The sequence below is a fragment of the Vipera ursinii genome (assembly GCF_947247035.1).
Source record: "Vipera ursinii genome assembly, chromosome: 1".
Lineage (NCBI taxonomy): Eukaryota > Metazoa > Chordata > Lepidosauria > Squamata > Viperidae > Vipera > Vipera ursinii.
In genome coordinates this window covers 288998363-289016396 of record NC_139512.1, presented here as the reverse complement: position 1 = coordinate 289016396, position 18034 = coordinate 288998363, and the positions used below count along the sequence as shown (strand labels likewise).

At 36.3% G+C, this 18034-nt stretch overlaps 1 protein-coding gene across 1 annotated transcript in view; it reads left to right on the top strand.

Moving 5' to 3' along the window:
• The window catches only part of CEP170 (centrosomal protein 170), an 86024-nt gene extending 69388 nt beyond the window's left edge, over positions 1 to 16636 (top strand). The window contains exons 15-20 of the mRNA XM_083349945.1: positions 464 to 611; positions 3092 to 3259; positions 5285 to 5373; positions 10261 to 10354; positions 10834 to 10885; positions 14486 to 16636. Of these exons, the coding sequence (XP_083206071.1) occupies positions 464 to 611; positions 3092 to 3259; positions 5285 to 5373; positions 10261 to 10354; positions 10834 to 10885; positions 14486 to 14772 (838 nt within the window). The 3' untranslated portion in view covers positions 14773 to 16636. The remainder of the gene's footprint in view (positions 1 to 463; positions 612 to 3091; positions 3260 to 5284; positions 5374 to 10260; positions 10355 to 10833; positions 10886 to 14485) is intronic.
• Positions 16637 to 18034: the final 1398 nt, after the last annotated feature.

Below are 18034 nucleotides of genomic sequence, written 5' to 3'. Positions count from 1 at the left end.
TTTAAAATACTTCAAATGTTGGAGGACCCTCTAGAACAAACTTGAGGAGCAAAGAACTTGGAAGGAAAAAGTAGAGCAGAGAATCGCATTAAGCAAATATATATATTTTCCCATGAGATATTGGATTTCAGTTCTTCCTAGTAAAAGAATCTAATTAAAAACCCCGGTTAATAAGGTTAGAAAATACAGGGTAGCGGTGACTGAAATGTATACGCACACACACCTGCAAATGTAAAGCAGTATAATGGATTCTGACTCAAAAACGGTTGAGGTGGATTTATATAATGGTAGAAGAAAGGTGACGTTTTCACAGAGCACTGTTAAATTGCAACTAATTTTGTGGTATTATTAGCAAAGGGAAAAGTAAGAAAATGCTTTAGGTTTCCAGCTGTCTCAATTAGAAGCTCTGATATTGATCGGTTCCCCTACATTGTGCTGCTAATGCTACTTTAATCATCAACAGGATCAGTCAAGATTTGGCTCTCATTGCCCGGGAAATCAATGATGTAGCAGGAGAGATCGATTCAGTGACTTCGTCAGGCACTGCTCCTAGTACCACAGTAAGCACTGCTGCCACCACCCCTGGCTCTGCCATAGACACTAGAGAAGAGGTAGGAGATCTTCATGGAGAAATGCATAAGGTTCTTTCTTTTCTTTATTTCTTTTGTTTTACTCTTTTGACATGCTTTTGATTGCTCCACTCTTGTGTGCACGAATCGCAGCATTCTCTTTCTTTAATTTTAAAGTTAGATGACCAATGATCGAAAATTAATTCCAGTAGTTAATGGGCAGATCTCTTCATATAGTCAGTGTAGAAAGCAGCTGTGTTTTGAACACACTTCAGTGTTGATTTTTTTGTAACAACATATTTGTATTTTTTTTCATCCAAAGGCACAGATAGAAATCAGCTGTGCCTATGTATTCCCTAGTGAAACAGAACCCTTAAGCATGTGTCAGTGGCAGATATTACAAAATGTTATACGTGAAATAAATAAATTTATGCATGATCAGTGGTCTTAAAATGGCTTTGCATTTAATTATTCTTTGCTTTTGAATAGTCTATAATCAGCCAGTAAATTAAATCTCTCTCAATTCATAATAAACAATAGATCTAGACTGACATACCTTTAGAATCAGCAAGTAAATTAAACCCCTTTCAGTACATAATAATCTAAACAGGCATACATTTATAGCCATAAAAATGTGCTGTAGTGGTTAAAGTGTTAGAGCAGGACTAGGAAAACTCAGACTAAAGTTTATGCTTAGCCATAGAAACTCACATTGGCCTACTCAGTATGTCTCACACCAACCTACCTCAGACTTATAAAATGAAGGATGATCCCTGTGTAAGCTCTGGGATGGAAGGAAATATTACTCTAATAGCACAAATAATAAAATCTAAAATTCATGTTTTGGCTTTCCCTGATCTTCTACTTCTGTATGCTGTCTTTCATTCTCTTATGACTGTTGCTAACTTCAACAAGTGATTAAAATTACATAAATTAGGTTATAACTTTATAACTAGGTTGTTTCTGAATTAATTTGTTTTGTTTTCAGAGTTGGCAGTTTGCTTGGTATAAGTAGTTTTAAAAGGTGGACAATAGTAAACACTATGTTTTCTAGGTAGTTTCTCATAAATGATATAATCATTCTTTCATATAGTTGATTCAGTTTATCTTTTAATAAAATATCAAAGAGAATTCCTCAATATTGGTTGCACTAACTAAGTTGTAATAACACCAGCTACATTTACACTGAAAAGTAATTCTTGAATATGAGAGGGTGGTTGTTGTTGTTTTTTTCATTTTAAGAGAGGAAGAAGATTGTCTTGAAAAATAACTATTGTTCTCAAACTTGCTTTGGCAGTACCATTAGAGTGCCCAACAGTGACATGTACAACCAAATCATACTTCTCATTTTCAAATTTTGTATATGTCTTAACTGTGGTTGTGAAAATGTCCATATTCTGGTTCCAAAAGGTACTCATCCATCACCTCCAACGTTAATGTTTCTCTTCCCTGAGGTTAATATTCCATTACAGGAAACAATATGCAGAACTCTAAACTCAGAGAGTATCTAGACTCAGAGGTCTAATTCCAAAATGGGTCTTTTTTAGGATCAGGTTGTACCTGGAAGATTTGTTTCCAAACTAAAAGAAGAATTGCTCCTAGAATGGCTGGGAGCATTAGAATTTTCCAGGGAGATTCTCTTCTTTTTGTTTAACTTATCTCATAATGTTTTATCACTTAAATAGGCTACACCCTATATACAGTGAATAAATAGACACAGATCTGAAATCAGAAACAGCAAGGGGACACTTCAAAATTTCAGGATTTTGTGTCACAGGCTTTAAGGTGGCCATTCTTAAATAAGAGAGATTTCAGCAAAAGCACTGGCTGGAGCATATGTGTAGTCAAGTGCATTAAAGTCCAGAAACATAATCTAATAGAAATAATCCTACAATAGTGAATATTGCCAACCCTGAATATTTCTCTCCATCAACTGTGTTGTCTCCTTTTATTTATTTCAACAGCTTGCACACGACTTAGTTAACATCATGTTCTGTGTACATTTTTGCAAAATGATTATAACAAAGGCACATAACATCATTTATTCAGTGTGATTTTACTGTGTTTGTGTTGGTTTCTTTCTCTTTTCTCTAGACATGTGTACTAAGCATCTGCTAATATAAATATGCATTTTTCTCTAAGATAGATAATGTTGATTTACATCTTTACTAAATAAATGTAAGGCCCCTTCTTATGTTAGCAGTAAACTGTAATCTATAGTATAGAATATATAAATAGTGTTATACCCAGCATTGTTCAATACTTAAATAAGCATGTATTTCTGTACCTCAAAACTAAAATAATGGACAATCGATCTTTTGGTAAAATTAATAAAATATTTTATTTTTAGTACATAACAAATTAAATTTTCAAATCATTTGGGTGTTTGTGTCTTTCTGTAGCAAGATCATAACAAATGGGCCTCAGAATACTTCTAACTAGACAGCTTTATAAGTTTAGGCTTAGTTATCAGTTTTTTATATATATATATATATATATATATATGAATATATATTTTTCAGCTCGTTGACCGTGTGTTTGATGAAAGTCTAAACTTCAGGAAGATTCCTCCAGTAGTAAATGCTAAAACACCAGATGGAAACATTCGGCCAAATGATCCCAAACCACAGACAACAGATGTACCTGAACCCCCCACAATTACACGTCGCCGAACCTGGAGCAGAGATGAAGTAAGGATTCATATTTTATTTAAAGAACTGAACAAAAATTACACAGAATTGCTTATTTTTAGCTTTCAGTGCTAAACTACATAGAGCAGGGGTCCCCAACCTATGACCCGCGGCCCACTACTAGGTCGTGGCCTACTGGCCACCAGGCCATGGGACAAGCTGGCCAGTGCACACACACATGTGTGCATACCCCCACTCGCGCTAGCGCCCGCGGACCCGTTTGTACATGCATGTGGGGCTAGTGGCAGCGGCTAGCACCTGCACGCCTACACAAATGGGGCTGCTAGCGCCGTGTGGGTACACACAGCCCCATTTTCACACGCAGACACATGTGCAAATTTTTCCCAGCTGCTCCCTTTCCCTTCGGGCCGCCAGCCTGAAAAGGTTAGTGATCTCTGACATAGAGCAAATTGTCAGAGACATCAGATAAGTAAATTCCGTTGTGCATCTTAATGTTTTTCTTGTTCCACAGGCAGGTTTAAGTTTGTTGCAGGCAGGAGGTAGGGGTTAGCAAAGGCAAAACGCTGAAGAAGAATTCTCATGTCTTCTGGTGGACAGAAAAGGACAAAGGGGAGGAAGAAGCCCAAAATAAGATGGCTTAAATACTGAAAAGCCATAGTTTTATCATTGTGTCTGAGCCAGATATTCTGGAATGAAATGTATTTATTTATTTATCAAGTTTATAAAAATCACAGCCTTTATATAGTTGGAACGAAATGTACTGATTTTTTTTATTACATTTGAAAAACTAGGCTCCTATATTTTACCCTTAACCATGCTATTGAAATGCACTGACGTTACGTCTTAAAATTTTTCACTAAATTGTATCTAATTTAACATAATTGTATTACACTATATTGTATTATCTGATAAAAAGTTTTAAAGATAAAATCTGAAATAATTCCATTTCATCTGGCATGTGTTTGCTTCTACATTTTACATTGCGTTGACGGTTGTTCACATTAGAGAATACAGGTAGTCCTCAAGTTACAACCACAGTTGAGCTCAAAATCTCTGTTGCTAAGCAAGACAGTTAAGCGAGCTTTGCCCCACTTTACAACCTTTCTTGCCACAGTTGTTAAGTGAATCACTGCAGTTGTTAAGTTAGTAACACAGTTGTTAAGTGAATCTGGCTTCCCTATTGACTTTGCATGTCAGAAGGTCGCAAGAGGTGATCACATGATCCCGAGTCACTCCAACCATCATAAATACATGCCAGTTGTCAAGCGTCTGAATTTTGAACATGTGACCACAGGGGTTCTGCAATGGTTGTAAGTGTGGAAAACAGTCATAAATCACTTTTCCAGGGCCGTTGTAATTTTGAACAGTCACTAAACAAATGGTTGTAAGTCAAGGACTACCTGTACAGTTCTTCCATATTTAGAGCCACTGGGTTCTTTGCTGCTTATTTCTGTAGCTCACTGAGCAGATTTCTTCTTAAATTATAGTTACATTTTCTTGTATTGTAAATTCTCTATCCCCAAACTTTACAAACTAATATAATCCATTAATATTAGCAATAAATATATACAATAATAATGAAACTCTTTGCTGTTTGACTGTAGTAGCTTGAAGTTATTTTATATTAGGCATGTGCAAAATCATTCTGTATTCTGCAAACATTCCAGAGAATTCCAGAACATTCCACTCTTCCTTCAAATCACTCTGTTATGGGATAGATCCAGAAGCTAATACTGTGAATATACCAGAAGCAGTTTGGAGCATGTTAGATGTGGTATTCTGAGTTAAATAGGCCTGTATAAGACCTGGACTATTTGAAGGATGATCTTTCTACTTCTAAATGAAATCATAGAGTGGAAAAAGGTTTAAATATATATTTTAGACATCAATTTAATACTATCTAAGTCAAAGATCATGGTTTCACATTCCATTTAAGTGAAATTATATGACAGAAATGACTTTGAGCACAATGTGAAAAAGTGAATTAGCACACTTGGTTTTGCTTTTTGTAAGAATAAAATCTCTATTACATCAATTTAAAATTTCATTTCCAAAAATTTTCAGGTTATGGGAGATACTTTGCTGTTGTCCTCAGTCTTCCAGTTTTCTCGGAAGATTCGGCAATCTATAGATAAAACAGCTGGTAAAATAAGGTAACCTATTTTCTTTAGCCAAAATATTTCTTGCAAAAACTGCTATTAAAATTTTGATATTTACTATGGCTGTGCAAATACTTTGAAAGAGCTGTAGAATATATTGCTTTACTTGGTATACTGTTAAAAGACTTCTATGTAGGAATCAATACCTGAGTTTTAAGAACAATTTAGCTGTTATTACTATGTAATATTTTTGATGTTATAACAAATATATTTGTTATGTACACAGCTGTAATATATACAGACTTAAGACTTAAATTATAGTATTTGATATTCTTATTTTCTGGCTTATAATTGCGTTGAAGAATACTGTTGATTAAGAAATAAAAGGAGAAAAAGAAAGAATGTGGCCTTCATACATTACAGACATTTTTAATTATATATGTTATTTCCACTATGGTGTTGATAATTTCTTTCCTGTAAACCATACAGAATTGAATCTTTCTTTTAGTTATCTTACTATTTACCTTAATTTTGTTAGCATTATAAAGAATATGTCTATTGCAGTTTTCAATCTCTGCTTTTACTATTGGGAGATGATTTTTTACCTTTCTAATGACTTAACCATTTTTACCCAACATACAATGTGCTTTTCTCTTCTCAAGTTTTTTTTAGCTACTCCTCCCACATTTTTGAAATAACAGTTCTTTTTCTGCATATCTTGACTATTTCTTCATAAAAATATTCTATTGTAACTTGTCTATCCAGTAATTTATTTGAATAAAAATACTTTTTCCTAAATATAGAAAAATATTTACTCTTTCAAAATGCAATATCTCATGACCCTAAAAGATAGAACAGGTATAAAATGGGACTGAGACCAAGAAAACATAATCAGGTTTAAAATCATTCTGGATCTTAATACATTATTTTAGACAAGAATTATAAACGGGTTTATGGTATGTTTGCAGATAATATTCTACTTTTTAAACACATTAGCCTTATCCAATTTCTCTATTTCATCCATGCATCAGATGGATGGCATAAAAGAGAATATTGTTGTATTTTGAGTGTTATTTAAAAGCTTTCATTCTGTGTTTTTGCTGTATTTTCTGTTTTATAGTATACTATAATACAGTATGCTATATACGATTTTTACTTATTTTTATTCTAAGTGTGTAGTCATGAAAAACTAAGAATAGCAACCATTGTGGGCCATTACATATAAATAACTTCAAAGTAAATTGCTAATTATGAGCACAGAGCTTGATTATTCCTAGCACGTAAGTTAGAATAAGTGATGAACCTTGTACAGACTTTGGATATAATTTAAAATGTTTTTTTTCCTGGACTTTTAATTATTTTTGTTTGTTTGTGATATCTCTCTGGGGAAGTCAAAACAAACAAGGAATTAGAGCATTATCTTATCCTTCAAGTACAGCCTGCAGGGGTAAGCCATTAGGTATGACTAAATCTAAGTATTCATATACTTAGATTTGTTCTTCACAGAATCATCAATGTAAAGCTGTTCATCTCTGAAATAACTTTTCCCCCCACTGTTTTCTAGTTGACATGGGGAATGAAAGTCTGGAGTTGCATTTTAACTCTAATAAATACACATAGTTGTGGCGATAATTAACCTATTCAGTGATTCAGTTGTTAGATACTGATTCTGTTTACACACAAATGCAGATTTACTGACTTAGGAATAATCTATGTGCCAGAAGAGAACATTTCAAATTATATAAAACCTCCTTGACATCTTCAAGTTCCCTACAAACCAAACTTTTGTGTGCGCACTTGTATCGCAGACTTAACTGCCACAATAGCAATTTTTGATACCAAATATTAAAATAGGGGTAATCACTTGTACTTACATGAAGTTTATATACTTGCAGTTGTAACCATTTAAAAACATTGAATGTAGCACTTAATTTAATCCATTAACTCGTAGAAGAAAGTATGTTTTCAGCAAATTAGCTTTCATCTGAGGAAATGTGTAAATTGAAATATTTTGAGGTTTGGAAGAAAACATTGGTTTATTGCATTAATATGCGTGCACATATTAGCACAAGTACCTGGGTTTCTGAAAATAAGCAGACATTCAGAGACTGCTATAAGTCAGCCGAGGGGTGATTTTTCTTTAACAGATCCAAGAGAAGAAAATTTTACTTTGCCTTTCAAATATATTATAAGGGCAGATATAAGATATTATAAGGATAAAAGGGTGTAGCCCTTCCCCCCAGTAAATCAGTGAAAATTGAGCTGTTTTCAAAACCCTTTTAATAACATCCTGTGCGACCCTTGTTCTTTGTCTTAGTTTTCTCTCCTATTTTTATTTTTGTGATAAAGGCAAAAATTGGAAAATGAAAAGTTCTGCAAGAATTTAAAAGATAATCAAAACAAATGCCCAGAAAGCTTTTTTTGAGGAGACTATTGCAAAACTAGGACACCAGCACTGCAAAATTCTCCCAGTTTTAATAAACTGAGAAGGATAAAACATGTGCATACATGAAATTGGAAAGAAGAAACAAAACACAAATAGAAAATCATTTTAGTAAGGCTGTGCTGATCTTTGAAGGAGCATTTCAATTTTACAGAGTTTCAGTTAAAATGATTTTTTTTAACAAACCCAATGACGTGGCCTATGACTTCCAATTGTTGGAATGGAGTATGCCCCTTTGCTTCAGTCGGCATCAAGGGCTGTGCATACCTGTGCCCTATTATTGAAGTGGAGGGGCCTATTGAGGCAGCTCAGCTAAACCTCAGCATGCCATCAAGAGGTTCACCTTTGGGTAGTTACAGACTTCAAGGTAAATTACAGCCAAACCATATCTTTTAGATAGGGAGGTACTGGGAAGGCTAGAAAAAAGAGGTGCAAAGGTAGATGCGAGGGAACATTTGCAGATGCTAGGCAAATGCTACCATGGTTATAGGTTCCATCTGTATATCTAGGAGAAGCCATGGATACAGGAGGAACCCCAAGTTGCAAATCTGCTCATTCTGGGGGTAATGCTGCTTGCTCAAGAGATATAAGTGGAGATAACAAGAGCCTTGCTACATAAACAGCATCTTAATTGAGTTCAGCTTCTGCCTGCTTTATGATTGCTACATTCTGTAAGGTCTGGGTACCAAAACTTTTACAATATTATCAGCTTAGGTTGAGATGGCAACGGAAACCTGGGTTTAACTCAGCATATGGATATTACATACTATTATAATGCATGGTCTCTCCCAGCAGCTTCATATAATGATAATAATGATAATGATAACTTTATTGTCACTTTGAATGTACACCAATCGGCATACATCAAAATGAAATTTCGTTGCATACAGCTCTCAAAGGGTCACCGCCTCCGATATATACTCCTTGTTCGGGGCCCGCTCAAATTTCACATTGTCCATTTTAGTCTCTAGGGAGTGAACGATGGCAAACAGGACAGATGGAAATGGGGCTCCATATAGATGTTAAATAATAATGGGAGAGAAAAGAACCCCCATATCACTCCATACATAGGGGGGGCACTTGATCAACTCTCTTTTCTTTTAACCACCAACTGAAACCAACCACTATGAAAGGAGTAGAGTCCCTGAAGGACGGTGCTCCCAAAGCTCAATTTTCGTAGATACTCAAAAAAGGATACCATGATTGTTGAGGGTAGTGAATGCTGCTGTGCGACTCAGAAGGGCCAGAAGGAGTACAGGAACCCCTTCTATGTTCTGACAAACTAGCACAATCAGTGGTGCTTCTGTTCCATATGCAACCTGTATTCAATGGCATTGTTCTATCAGCTTCAGTTTTATCCCACTACAATTCAACACTTTGGTTTGGCACAAAGTATTGCTCCCAGACTGGTCTCATTGATGATTATCTGTTTTGATTCTCCCAGGATTGTGACCAATGCTCAGCCTCAATATTAGAGGTGTTTGTCAAAGGTCTTTTTTTATATACTAAGGACATTGGATTTTATAGTAAGTCCACAGTCTCGAAATACATCTCAGATGTCACTAGATTCATAATTAACAGCGATGGCCTAGAGCAGGGATGTCAAACTCACAACGTCATGTGACGTGTCGCGATGTATCATGACTTTTTTCCCATTGTCAGCAAAGGGTTGGGTGCAGTTTTGCTATGATGCACCCATCCCTGGGGCCAACAGTTTGACACCCCTTGCCTAGAGCACATTTGCTGTATCTTAGTTAAAATGTTTATTTGCTCTTTCCTGAACCAATGAGATTTGGAAACTCATAATCATGGAAGTATTACATTCCATCTTGGCTATTAGATTGTGGTTTATGTAGAATTACCATTGAATAATATCCAGAAGTTGCAGTTGGTACAAAATGCAGCATGTAACTAAAATAAGGTAACACATAATCCTGGCATTGAAAGATCTATACTCATTTCTAATTGCTCTTCAGGCATAATGTAAGATGTTGCTATTAATCTTTAAAGACCTAAAGAGCTTTGAATCTGCTTTCCCATTATAAACCTGCCCAGGCAGTAAAAGCTGCAGGAGATGCTCTTTTTATATTGTCTCCACTACCAGAAGCTCATTTTGCTAGCACTTGGAACAGAGCGTTCTCCTGCTCCAAAGCTATGGGTTGCATTCCCTAAGGCAGGGGTGTCAAGCTCGCAATGTCATGTGATGTGTAGCGACCTATCGTGACTTTTTTTCCATTGCGGGTAGGTGCGGTTTCAGCATGACACATCTAGCCCACGGGCCGAGAGTTTGATACCCCTGCCCTAAGGAGTTGTTGCCTACTCTCTTGGCATTAAGAAAATTGGGAAAGTACATTACTTTTTTCAGGCTTTTAATAATTAATTTTACTAGTAGTTTTAAATTATTAATTAAATGTTTGGTATTTTGAACACTTTTTGAAGGCAGGAAGTAAATTGAATAAATAATAACACATCACTTTTTTTGTGCTTTTTGGCTACAGAATATTATTCAAGGACAAAGACCGGAATTGGGAAGACATTGAAAAAAAACTGCGAGCTGAAAGCGATATCCCAATTGTGAAAACATCAAGCATGGTATGATTAAAATAACAGAGGCTTCTTTCAAAATGACAAGGGCTGTCAATGATTAAAGATTTAAAGAAATAGAAGTGAGACATTTTGTCATTAAAAATAAATCCACTTTAAAAAAGATAATTGTTCAGTTATTATAAAAGCTAGTGTAAAATTAATCTCAATCTCAAAATGTTGACATTGTGTACCAGAATTTACCCAACACTGAAGAGACTGAGAGAGCACCCAAGCCTATATCTTTGAAAATCACCACTGTCTACCATTTTGTCAAATCAAATACTAAATTGGCTTTATAAAACCAGTTGTTTGTGTGTTCCATTCAGTTAGATCAACTGTAATTAGGAAAGGGTCATCTTTAAACCAGAAAAAAAAAACATTTGGACTGGGCTGTATTATAAAGAGAACAATAGGTGAGCTATTGAGATTGCTATTTTGTATTCCATCCTTGAACCTTAGTCAAAGCTACATATTTGCTCCTGCAGGAAATCTCATCAATATTGCAAGAATTGAAGAGAGTGGAGAAACAACTGCAAGGTACTTAATATTTTATACAATAATTTCTAGAATTGCAGTTTGCAGAAAAATAAACATATCAAACTGGTCAGTCCTAGAGATCAACCCTGACTGCTCTTTAGAAGGCCAGATCCTGAAGTTGAAACTCAAATACTTTGGCCACCTAATGAGAAGGAAGGACTCACTGGAGAAGAGCCTAATGGTGGGAAAGGTTGAGGGAAGAGAAGAACGGGACGACAGAGAATGAGGTGGCTGGATGGAGTCACTGAAGCAGTATGTGTGAGCCTAAATGGACTCCAGAAGATGGTAGAGGACAGGAAGGCCTGGAGGAACGTTGTCCATGGGGTCGCAATGGGTCGGACACGACTTCACAATTAACAACAACATAGGATTTGGGTTTCAAGGCTGTTTGCTAAATTATGGGATGGAAATTAATAGTGAATAAGCTTCTGTAGGATATTATGTTTCTTAGACTTTTTTGCTTTAGAAATTTGTGCCCGGAAATCATGACTTTAGGTGAAAGTTTACATCAGGGGTCCCCAACCCCTGGTCTATGGACCAGTACTGGGCCGTGGCATGCCAGCAACTAGGCCGCACAAACAAGCAAAGCCCCATCCACAAGATGCAGGCAACACACAAAACCACGCACCTTGTGGTCCGCGGAAAAACCTTTCTCCATGGAACCTGTCCCTGGTGCCCAAAAGGTTGGGGACCTATGTTTTACACTGTCTGAAGAGAACCAGAACATAAAGAAAATTAGATTACAGCTGTATCCTGTTTCAAGGACAAAAATACTAACAATAGGCTCGGAGAGGGCTGCTACAGCTTGATAGACCATCTGAATCTAAAATACAAACTTTAATCTATTAGCAGTTCTGAGGAGGTGTCAATCAAGCTAGATTTTCCATAGGTTTTTGATAAGCAGAATATACAAACAAAATGGTTAATACTTATTCTTAGCAATTTTATCTATTATTTTTGTATTATTTTCTTCATGCTGCCTGAACGATACACAGACCCTATAAGCCCAGCCCTTTTTAAATGTGCAACAGGACAGGGGAAACCTTAGCTTTTTTTTTTTCTTCAGCTTGTATTGCATGCACATAAACAGGAATAGGCCTTCTCTGATCCATTTGCCCCTTTAAACCCATTGAACGTCACCGTGGAAACTTGTGCTATTTTCTGAGTATACAGTTGCAAGAAAAAGTATTTCTTTTTCTTTGGGATTACATGGAGTTTTGCATGAATTGGCCATAAAATGCGCTCTAAACGTCAGGTAAGTCACAACAATAGAAAAACACAGTCTGCTTAAAATAATACTACACAAACATTAGCTGTTGTCATGTTTTAATTGAACATAAGATGGAAACATTCACAGTGCAGGGTGGAAAAAGTATGTGAACCCCTAGCCTAATGACTTCTCCAAGAGCTAACTGGAGCCAGGAGTGAGCCAACCTTGACTCCAATCAGTGTGATGATATTGGATGTGTTGCTGACAGCTGTCCTGCCCTTTAAAAACACACACCTGTTTTGGGTTTACTGGTCTTAAGAAGCACTGTCTGATGTGAACCATGCCTCGCAGAAAAGAGCTCTCAGAAGACCTACGATCAAGAATTGTTGACTTGCATGAAGCTGGAAAGGGTTACAAAAGTATCTCCGAAAGCCTTGATGTTCATGTGTCCACGGTAAGACAGACTGTCTACAAATGGAGAAAGGTTCGCACTGTTGCTACTCTCCCTAGGCGTGGTCGTCCTGTAAAAATGACTGCAAGAGCACAGTGCATAATGCTTAATGAGGTAAAGAAGAAAGAGTGTCAGCTAAAGACCTACAGAAATCTCTGGCAGATGCTAACATTTTTGTTGACACATCTACAATAGGGAAAACATTAAACAAGAATGGAGTACATGGGAGGACACCACGGAGGAAGCCATTGCTGTCCAAAAAAATATTGCAGCACATTTGAAGTTTGCAAAAGAGCACCTGGATGTTCCACAGCACTACTGGCAAAAAATACTGTGGACAGATGAAACCAAAATTGAGTTGTTTGGGAAAAACACACAATACTATGTGTGGAGAAAAAAAGGCACAGCACACCAACATCAAAACCTCATCCCCACTGTAAAACATGGCAGAGGGAGCATCATGGTTTGGGGCTGCTTTGCTGCCTCAGGGCCTGGACGGATTGTTGTCATTGATGGGAAAATGAATTCCAGAGTTTATCAGGACATTTTGCAGGAAAACATACAACCATCTGTCTGCCAACTGAAGCTCCACAGAGGATGGGTGATGCAACAGGACAATGACCCAAAGCATACAAGTAATTCAACAAAACAATGGCTTCAACAGAACAGAATACACCTTCTGGAGTGGCCCAGTCAGAGTCCTGACCTCAACCCGATTGAAATGCTGTGGCATGACCTTAAGAGAGCGATTCACACCAGACATCCCAAGAATATTGCTACACTGAAACAATTTTGTGAAGAGGAGTGGTCCAAAATTACTCCAGATCATTGTGCAGGCCTGAACTGCAACTACAGGAAACGTTTGGTTGAGTTTATTGCTGCCAAAGGAGGGTCAACCAGTTATTAAATCCAAAGGTTCACATACTTTTTCCACCCTGCACTGTGAATGTTTCCATCTTATGTTCAATTAAAACATGACAACAGCTAATGTTTGTGTAGTATTATTTTAAGCAGACTGTGTTTTTCTATTGTTGTGACTTACATGACGTTTAGAGCGCATTTTATGGCCAATTCATGCAAAAATCCCAAAGGGTTCACATACTTTTTCTTGCAACTGTAGGTTTTAATATTATGGTGATTTAACAGTTTTGTATTGTTAAACTTAACTCTTAGCCCTTCACTTCATAATGTTGGTTATTATTGTGGGAATGATTGTATCTCATTTTTATATTATCTTTGGTTCCTGCTATGACCAAGATATTGATTTGAATAAGGGACTTGAGATAGTGATATGAACCTTTTTGAGCCAGTAGGACAATCTAGAAATGTGAGGATGATTCATCTCCCTGCCTAGAGAGAAAGGGTTTGCCAATTCACAAAATTAATGCTGAGGTGGACATAGGGAGGCAGAAAAAAGAAACAGTCAAACTGGTTAGAATGCACTCTGACTATCCAGTATGCCTCCTAGCCTCTCTTTTATTTTAGGGCAGTAAAATACTTCCAAATAGCTGTTGGCCTGTAGCCATCCATCATTTCTATTTTCTAAGAATGATCATTGAATCGAATAAAGAGAGAATACATTGTGCTAGTTGTGTCTGCAGACCAATAAGCCTTTGGGTTTTCTTGCTCAATGAGGGTGGTGATCCAACACATATTTTAATCAAGGTAGCTCCCGCATATTGTTTGATTTGGTATAAACACACAAAAGGACCATATACTGTACATGTACAGTATCCCTTGGTTCTTGCTTAGTAAATTTTGTTTCTTGTCTTGAACTATTAAGATTAATGGCCCTGGATATGTGATGTTTTTAAAATTTTCCAAGAAAAAAAAATGAGGTGAAAAGGAAAGTATAAGACTGAGTAATGTTATATTCATTTTAACTCAGTTAACCAGCAGTCAAACTGATTTCTTTCCTGCTTTTTTTCTGTTTGTTCAGTGATTAATTCAATGATTGACCCTGATGGAACATTGGATGCTCTAAGCAATTTGGGATTTGCTGGTCCTGTCCAAGCAGCTCATCCTAAGCAGAAGTCTATTCCTGGTTCTCAAAGTGCCCATCCACAGATGCAGCCCAACTGTCTGCCGGAAGCAAGGGCTGTACGGCCAGCCACTGCCTCTACTTCAAGTGAACTTGGAACTGTTGAATCTGAGCATGATTTCAGCATACATTTCAATAGGTTCAATCCAGATGGAGAAGAAGAAGATCCAACTTTGTGCAAATGACATGAATGTTATAAGTACTTTTAGTATTGAATGTGCAAAATTCATTAAGAGTCTTAGCATTCTTTAAACAGTAAAAGAAGGTTGGTAAAACTGTTGTTGCTTTGTTATTACCAACTACTTTGTGATATTTTGGATGTCACAAACCATTTGACTCATTGAGGTAAACATGGGTACCAATGAAAATGCACAGTTTGTGATCATTTTATGAGTTTCACAAGCACTTGCTTTGAATATTTTCGTCCATACTTTGTTTTGTTTAAGCTGACTTCAACCAGGCAACCATCCTTCATTTTAAAGTTCTGAGTCTCCTCTGACAAAGTGATCTTAATTAAGCCTCTTTACTTAAATTTGAATAAAATGATCACTTAAGTTTGATTCTGAATAAAGGGAGCTCATTAGGATGTTACATTTTAATATATACCACAATATAAGGAAAAGCAAACTTCAGAATAATACATTGTTGCATCCTGGAGATTGCTTAAAGGTTTACAGGGCTCAAATATTATGTTTGCACTAAGAATTTGCTGAGAGCGGAGAATGAACATATCAGTAGGAACTAATTACGTTATGCTGTACTTTGAAAAATGATCAAAATTGTCCTTTTTTAAAAAAAAAATACCACTTTGAGAGTGGCATAAGTTAACTTTCTAGGACAATCCATTTGACATTTGAGGATCCTATTCAATATGTCTTTTTGATGTTAATGAAATTAAATGTTATATAACTTCTGTTCAGATGTTTGGAACTACAAAAACAATTTAAATATATTGCTGTGTGTGTCTACTGCTTGAAATTCTTTTTTAATGCTTTGTTACCAAGATCAGACACAAAATTCATTGATCATGACTTGTGAAACTTTCTTCCAAAGTTTGGAGATAGGGTAGAGATAATCTAATCATTAGACTGACTCCAGGCATACAAATTATAAATGTTTTCCTGTAGAATCTCTAGTAAATCTGTCTAATATGTTTATAAGAATTTCTGGAAGAAACTGCTAACATAGACTTTTTGCTTGTACTACTTAACAGCAAATCTATTAAAATATCACATATAAGCCTATTTATCTTTAAAACTGTCCCAATTTTAACATTTGGAAATGATAATAATAAAAAAATAACCATCTTGTATTTCCAGAACACTGTAATTTCAAGAACGTCTGTTACATACAACTAATAACTGGAAATTTCCTGTGTTTTTGGATCAGTCTATATACTAAAAGTAGAAATACAACTCTGAAGCTTCTATGAACTACGCTTTAATATTTCAGCAATAATCATATGTATTGGTTGTTTAAAAATACTCCTTTCCTGTACAGGATTTTGGAGCTGTACAGGATTTTGGAAGTCATTGCAAAGCTTGGCCAAGTAAATATACAAATTCTTTTTTGTAGTGATATAAAGAACCCACTCGTCCTGTTGTACATTGGATTACTTTTTTTGTTGTTTGTTTGAAAATTTAAAATCTGCCTCTTGTCAAACTCTGTATCCCACTCAGAGGTCAGGAAATAATTGTTTACAGACACCATAGCAGTTTAAACTGATATATGATGAAAATACATATATTGAAAATAGTGATATTTTGGCCATCATTCTTTCCTATCTTTTTAGTGCTTGGGAGACCCACAAACATACAAGTATGAGAAACTAGGAAATAGTTATAGAAAAATTAAACGTTTTGACTCCTAACACAATTCTTTTTGTGTATTCTTTTCCAAGCATTTACACATTTTGTGTTCTATAATATTTGCATTTACAATTTTCTTATTTGTATGGATACATACTCCTTATTTATTTTTGTTACACTTATTATGTATGATGTTACAAGCATTTACAGCTCCATTTTTAAATAAAGTGTTTCTGGAACTTTATACAATAATCTGATAGAAATGTGTGATTATCTGTGTAAATGTGATTTAGATCAAGTTCAGTAATTATGAATTATTTTTAATGTATTATGCACTTGAGAATAATTTTACTGATGTTTGTATTTAGAATAGAATAGAATAGAATAGAATAGAATAGAATAGAATAGAATAGAATAGAATAGAATAGAATAGAAAGGGACCTTGGAGGTCTTCTAGTCCAGCCCCCTGCTCAAGCAGGAGAACCTATACCATCTCAGACAAGTGACTGTCTAGCCTCTTCTTAAAAATCTCCAGTGATGAACACCCACGATTTCTGGAGGCAAGCTGTTACACTGGTTAATTGTCCTCACTGTCTGGAAGTTTCTCCTAAATTCCAGGTTGCTTCTCTCTCTGATCAGTTTCCAACCATTGTTTCTTGTCCTGCCCTCTGGTGCTTTGGAGAATAATGTGACCCACTTTTCTTTGAGGCAGCCCCTCAAATACTGGAACACTGCTACAATGTCTCTCCTATTTCTTCTTTTCTTTAGATTAGCCAAACCCAAGTCCTGCAGCCGTTCTTCATATGTTGGTATAAAGAATAACGTATTACTTTATTCTACATTAGGTCTTCACATAGAAAAGCTAAAATCAGTACATGTGCAATCATTCCAGCCTGCATGCAGATATATGTATGAAATTGTGTGGGTGGGATTCAGAGAATGCTTCAGAGTATAGACAGCTGAAATGTATTATTTTACTTTGGAAAGAGGTACCCCTCAACATAGATACAACAGGGCTTCTTGTTAAGATGCTAAAGGTAAAGGTTCCCCCGCACACACGTGCTAGTCGTTTCCAACTCTAGGGGCCGGTGCTCATCTCTGTTTCAAAGCCGAAGAGCCAGCACTTGTCCGAGGACCTCTCCGTGGTCATGTGGCCGGCATGACTAGACGCCAAAAGCGCACGGAACGCTGTTACCTTCCCACCGTAGTGGTCCCTATTTTTCTACTTGCATTTTTACATGCTTTCTAACTGCTAGGTTGGCAGAAGCTGGGACGAGTAACAGGCGCTCACTCTGCTACACGGCACTCGGGATTCGACCTGCGAAACTGCCGACCTTCTGATCAACAAGCTCAGCATCCTAACCCACTGAGCCACCGCGTCCCTTCAGTTAAGATGCTAATAGCTGGTTAAATTCATAATGAGAGAAGCAGTTAAATGTTTTATGTCTAAAGATCAATGCCAACATCATAACTATCCAACTACAGGATGAACTTCCATCCCTAAGTCCAGTTTTCTGTTTATCAATGACCACTAGTCTTACACTTACTTAATTTCAGCTTGTTCTTCCTTACTCAGCAGATGAACAAGTTCAGGGTTCAAGGATATTGACTCCTAGAAAGCTGATTAAATGAAGTAACA